General features: G+C 39.8%; 2 protein-coding genes across 2 annotated transcripts in view; one reads left to right on the plus strand and one right to left on the minus strand.

The window, feature by feature from the left end:
* The window catches only part of pde6d (phosphodiesterase 6D, cGMP-specific, rod, delta), an 818,526-nt gene that overhangs the window by 643,260 nt on the left and 168,939 nt on the right, over window positions 1-6,327 (minus strand). The window lies entirely within an intron of this gene.
* Window positions 517-4,921, plus strand: LOC104947454 (ATP-binding cassette sub-family B member 6, mitochondrial-like). Its single transcript, XM_010773462.1, has 9 exons — window positions 517-620; window positions 809-874; window positions 1,543-1,668; window positions 1,979-2,055; window positions 2,376-2,439; window positions 3,798-3,883; window positions 4,325-4,382; window positions 4,686-4,790; window positions 4,898-4,921. The coding sequence occupies exons 1-9, from the start codon at window positions 558-560 to the stop codon at window positions 4,919-4,921; spliced, it is 669 nt and encodes a 222-aa protein (XP_010771764.1). The 5' UTR covers window positions 517-557.

Here is a 6,327-nt window from a genome sequence, read left to right on the forward strand (position 1 = left end):
CGTACGAGAATGCGATGCGTAACATGACCTGTCAAGATCTGTCTGCTAAACATCAACTTAAACCTGTCGCGCCTGAAGTGGGGTGCAACGATGTGGTGTGTCGGTCTATTTGGATAGATGTGTGTGTGTGTGTGTGTGTGTGTGTGGTGTGTGTGTGTGGTGTGTGTGTGTGTGTGTGTGTGTGTGTGTGTGTGTGATGTGTGTGTGTGTGTACCTCAGTGTGTGTGTGTGTGTGTGTGTGTGTGTGTGTGTGTGTGTGTCACAGTCACAGCCACAGAGGCATGCTTCTCATTAAATTCAGTCATTATAAGGGTCAAAGTAAATTACTCCGACCGGCATATTGTAAATTAGGCGTTGTTTTTAACACATTGTTACTGCCCTCACTCAACACTCATTTTATTTTATTGATTTAGAAACGGTATGTAAATCAGGAAAAATGTATTATATTACTTTACAAAACAGTCTTACCAAATGCAGCTCCAAAATGATTTTCTCTCCTCTTGTCTGCAGCCTGTACTATCCTGATCACAGAGTGGAGGACAAAATACAGAAGAGAGATGAACGATCAAGACAACAACTCCAAATCCAGAGCTGTAGACTCCCTGCTGAACTTTGAGACGGTAAATAACGCCCAACACTTCCTGCTAAATGCATATATTTATACTGGTATGTTCAGGTGTGTGTCACAACTGGTCTTTCTATTTTCCCAACATTTTAAAGGGTTTAATAACATGTGTTTAGATATTTGAGTATCAGTCAATTCCATCCAATTAATCTCTTTCTCTGTTGATTTGATTTATTTTCCCAGGTGAAGTATTACTGCGCTGAGGATTATGAAATCCGCTGCTTTGAGGAAGCCATTTTGAAGTATCAGGTAAGCTTGTGCTACCGTCAAGTGAACATCATCTGTCACCAAAAAACAGCTCAAAGCAAATAGACATCCCATTAGTGTGCTAATAAAAGTGGAAAGCTTTAGTTAGTAAAGATTTAAATACACTTCCAATGTTTAAAGTGGACCTATCATGCTATATTTGAAACATATATTGTAGGGCCATACCTATATAAAACATGTATGTGAAGTTTTTTTCCAAAATACCAAACAGATCATGCATTTTAGCCATGCCTCATTTCCCTCTATTTGCTCTTTTCCAGCCCTGTTTTTGCAAGGGCTGATTCTGCTTTTGTGGCAGACTACAGCGCCACTTACAGGCCTGGCATATGTACTACAGCGTCTCCAGCGCTTTCGAGCGGTCTCTCATTCCCCTGATAGGTGGAGAGTTGCCCATATAGGCGGAGCACCCCTTTTCTGACGTCAAAAAAATTAAAATAACAATCAGCTCCATTGCAGCCCCGTTTTTAGAGATTTTGGTATGGAGGAAAAGAGAGAGGGTTGTGTTTTCTGACACTTGGTGAGTTCCCTGACACACCGGGGACACATATTCATGTGTAAAAGACGTACAAAAGTGCATTTTGCATGATAGGTCCCCTTTAAGTGAATTGCCTGTATTTTCTCATTATCAGTTAAATGTGTGTGTTTGGCAGCACTGTGAGTGGAAGAGCTCAGCCTCCCTGGCTCTGCTGAATCAAACCCAGAACGTCATCATCGGATCGGGACTGCTGGTTGGATCTCTGCTCTGTGCCTACCTCGTCTCTAAAGGACAATTCCAGGTATTTGTAAAAGATGATATCACTGAATGTGGATTCAGTGACTCAGACATCTCCTGAATCAGCCAGACAGTAGGAGACATAGCAAATGCTTACTGTACCTCAATAACTCAGTCCTTGGTGAGAGTTTTCTCCGAACAACCTTATAAAACAATATTAAAATATTTTGTTCTCAGCTTGTTCTGATGCTGAGCAATGTGGTAAAAGTGTGAGTGGTGCTCGAGGCAGGTTAATTGATTCGGCTGACGTACACTAAACTTGTATCAATTACACAGGATCAGTAATGTTCAGTATGTGTTTGACTCCCGATCAGATTGGAGACTATGTTCTCTTTGGCACCTACATCATCCAGCTGTACACGCCTCTGAACTGGTTTGGGACCTATTACAGGTGAGGTTAATGTTGAGTATTATCACTGACAGCCGAGTATTTACATTTCTAAACCTATGACAGGAGGCATTTATTAAAATAAAGATAGACGTTGAAATTGTTTGTGTATGTATTTGTGTGACAGTTGTCAGTCAATATGGCAGATAGGGTTTAAATGTAATAGCTATAAAATACAGTATACCAATATTCTGCAAGTAAAACTAGTACGACTACTTCTCCTTTGAGTATTTTAGTATTTAGTATTTGAGTATTTGTATCTTTTGAGTATTTTATTGAGTATATTTTGTATACCCCTGGTTGTGTTTTGTGTTTCTCTGCAGGCTCATTCAGAGTTCCTTTGTTGACATGGAGAACATGCTGGCGCTGCTGACAGAGCACGTAGAGGTGAGTCACAAAGAACATAAATAGTCTGTACAACTTTGCATGTATTTCTTTGTTTTGTTGAATTCATATTAAACCATTAGAAAAAGCCCATTATTGGTGTATTAAATTATATAAAGTGTCAACACTGATTTATGAGTAAATTCTCTTATTAGACATGATGGAAGCCTTTTATCCGTTTGTTTTGTGTTGGTGCTTAGTCAAATTAATTATATCTTAATTCCTTGTTGTTGTTTTTGATGAATTGAAAAATAAATAATACATCTTTGAGACATTTATTATTTTTCGTTTGCAAATGCAGTAAATAGTTTAAAAATAAACATTCAAATGGTTTCTCTTGTTTAGCAGAAAGCACTCAAATGTATTAATTTCAAATCAGAAAAATAACTTTAGAAAAATATGTGTACAATATACATATAAATGAAATATAATAAATAATGTATTATTGTTAGCTGGGGGATAAAACTGAAATCGTATAAAGTGTTTATTTCTAATGGCCCGTTGTTGGAAAATAAATCTCACACAGTCAGAGGTCAGCGGATTATGAGATCAACAAGTGTTTGTGTTTGACTTTGTGTGTGTTTGTGCGCATACTGCGTGTACGTCTGTGTGTGTGTGTACGTCTGGCTTTATGAGTGTGTGTTTGGTGGGAAAAGGCGTCCTCCGGCTGCCTCACTAAAGACTCCTACATTCACAGGCCCTTGATATGGTAAACAGCCACATGAATGTAGACAAAAGCATTAGAGCACCTTAAAAACACAGCGGCTCTTTTCTTTGGCTTGGGAAGAAGGAGGAGGAGCAGCGGGGTCGCAAAGATCTGATGGGGATGTTTTGTCAAAAACGCTATCAAACTTGGTTTAGGGAATATTAAAGATTACATATCAGTTCGTGCATATATACTGGGATGAAGATTCAAGGACATCTGGAGAATGAAAGAAGGAGTTATTATGAAATAAGAGAGGAGGGAGCAAGTGAGAAAGGAGGGGGAAATACAAGAACAGAGAACTACGGGGTGACTTTATTGTGTATAAACAGTCTCACTTTCTCCTCGTCATTTTGCTTCTTTCTTTTCCATCATTCTTATCTCCTTCTTTTCTTCCATCTTTCTTTGTCTTTTCTCCCTTTTTCTCCTTCTTCTTCTTCTTCAATTGTTCTCTCATCCTTTCCCATACAGCGAAAAAATGCAATTAATTAAAAAACGAATTGGTGTTCCTTGTCATTCTTACACTGGTTTCCCTCTCTCCTCCTCCTCCTCCTCCTCTTCCTCCTCCTCCTCTTCCTCTCTCTCCACCCCCTCCTCCTCCTCCTCTTCCTCTCTCTCCACCCCTTCCTCCTCTTCCTCCTCCTCCCCCTCCTCACAGATTCAGGATGCTGAGGATGCTGAGGACTTGCAGCTCACAGCAGGTCAGGTGGAGTTTGACAGAGTCTGTTTCAGCTACGTACCTGGGTGTGTAGCCATCAACCAATCTGAATCAAATCCACTTCTGTATACCTCGATCTTACTTTATCCAATTGTACATTAAAGAAAAGAGAGATTGTCCTCACCAGAGAAACAATGGCATTGGTAACTTAGTCAAACACTTGTTATCACCACCTGCTGTCCGGAGGATGACTAAGAACAGTCTCCGAAACATATTGACTTGTATTAATGAATGTCTAATTGACCTCGTGTTAACGCTGAAGCATATTTACAGTATTACGTGGGATGACAAGAAAGAAAAGATCCAGGGAATAATCATATCTGCTTTTTACATTGAATCTCAATAAATTGACCTTCTGTAACTTTCATTTTCCAGACGTTCATGGTCATGCTTGATTATTCTTTGACCCATGAGATCAAAGTGTAGTTTATTTTGATCCTGAATGTTGCTTTTCTTTGTGTTTGCAGCACTGAGATTCTTAGGGATGTTTCCTTTACGGTGGAGGCGGGACAGACAGTTGCCTTGGTATGTAGTCCTCTGTTGACAGTATTCCATCGTCTATAAAGTTTAATTTCCTTGCTCACTGTAACCAAATCTCTAAATAACTTGTCGTCTCATTTACAGTACGTTTATGGGTGTCTGGCAGTGGCGGGCGTAGAATTTAAGCCTTTCAATTAAATACAAGTAGTAATGCCAGTGTTAATACAAGTATAATTCCTTCTAACTGTGTGTGTGTGTGTGTGTGTGTGTGTGTGTGTGTGTGTGTGTGTGTGTGTGTGTGTGTGTGTGTGTGTGTGTGTGTGTGTGTGTGTGTGTGTGTGTGTGCAGGTTGGCCCCTCTGGATCAGGGAAAAGCTCCATCCTGCGTCTGCTGTTCAGATTTTATGACCTTCAGAGTGGCAGCATTCGCATCGACGGGCAAGACATCTCCAAGGTAAACACACACATAAGCATGAAACACTTCAGAGGTGACTGTATGCAGATTCTTTCTGGACCGAGCCAGGTCAGCAGTTTCCCCTTGTTTCTTGTCTTTGTGATAAGCTAAGCAAAGACAACATCAACTAATTCCCTGCTGGCATTAACCCCATATTAATGCAAAGATGTGAAAGTGGTATTGATTTTCTTGTGTTATTCTTGGCAAGTAAGTGAATCCATATGTATCCTTTTAATACTAAATTAAACGCCTATTTGCAAAAAGGCTTTTCTAACACCACAAAAAAAAAAAAGAATATCTTTGTCTTTTTCAGTAGACATATGCCTTTCGGATATTTCTCTTTCTTTCAATTTCACAAAGGCACTGGGAGCAGGGTCAGTAAACACTGGTTACCCATGTTTTTAAATGATACTTATCCAGTGTCTGTAATTATCTGTTTAACCGGAGTTGGTGATTTTTCCATGATTTTATTTGGTTTGTGTTGAGTTGAAATGAAGGGGGGGGTTTAAACTGATGTGCGATGTAACATTACTGTTGTCTGACTGGAGTCCCGTGGCTTTGATCATGTGTAAGTGAACAAGTTATGATACATGTCTAAATCCTTTTTGACTACAACAAGCGTCATGACATCCCGCAGGCAAACATAAAGCAGAAATAAGCACCTGTGATGACTGCAGAGGGAATAGATATCATTGAAACGCTCCCCACTAAAGACAAAAGCCAGATGTTAGTGGGTGTTGGTGGGTTTATTGTCCAGTGGGAAAGAGGCTGTGTTTTATAATTTGTCAAATATTTCTTTAAACTGCAGCCAGAGTCGCACCCATATTTATAATCGGTTGTGATGTTTTTTTATTGGCTTTCTATCTATTAGAATGTTGTGTTTGTTTCCGTTACACTGTCTCTTTTCCTATCAGTCATTCCTCTTGTTTCTGTCTCTCACTCTTTATTTCTGTTTCCTGCCTTTGCCTCACGCACCTTGACATCCACTTTCCCTCCTCTCTCTCTCTCACTCTCTCTCTCTCTCTTCTCTCTCTCTCTCTCACTCTCACTCTCTCTCTCTCTCTCCACAAACACACACATACATACACACACATACACATCTGGGCTGAGTGTGTGAACTCCAGTCACACTGTGAATAAATCATAGTAAAAGGTTCCTGAATAATGCAGCAAAGACGCCAGACGCTGTGTGTGTGTGTGTGTGTGTGTGTGTGTTATCTATCATCAGATGTTTGTATCCCATGAAGTCTTAATAACCTGTGTGTGTGTTTGTAATAAAAAAAAAAACATTTATAGCCAATGTTTTTTTTTTTATTACAAACACACACACAGGTTATTAAGACTTCATGGGATACAAACATCTGATGATAGATAACACACACACACACACAACACACACACACACACACACACACACACACACACACACACACACACACACACACACACACACACACACACACACACACACACACACACACACACACAGCGTCTGGTGTCTTTGCTGCATTATTCAGGAACCTTTTACTATGATTTAT

Source organism: Notothenia coriiceps, unplaced genomic scaffold, assembly GCF_000735185.1.
Source record: "Notothenia coriiceps isolate Sejong01 unplaced genomic scaffold, NC01 NC01_scaffold00012568, whole genome shotgun sequence".
Classification (NCBI taxonomy): domain Eukaryota; kingdom Metazoa; phylum Chordata; class Actinopteri; order Perciformes; family Nototheniidae; genus Notothenia; species Notothenia coriiceps.

Bases quoted from the DNA above. Each gene is read 5' to 3' on its own strand.
- LOC104947454 (XM_010773462.1), top strand. From the start codon at position 558: ATGAACGATCAAGACAACAACTCCAAATCCAGAGCTGTAGACTCCCTG. The intron at 621-808 runs GTAAATAACGCC...TTATTTTCCCAG, and splicing joins CCCTGCTGAACTTTGAGACG to GTGAAGTATTACTGCGCTGA. The intron at 2,440-3,797 runs GTGAGTCACAAA...CCCTCCTCACAG, and splicing joins TGCTGACAGAGCACGTAGAG to ATTCAGGATGCTGAGGATGC.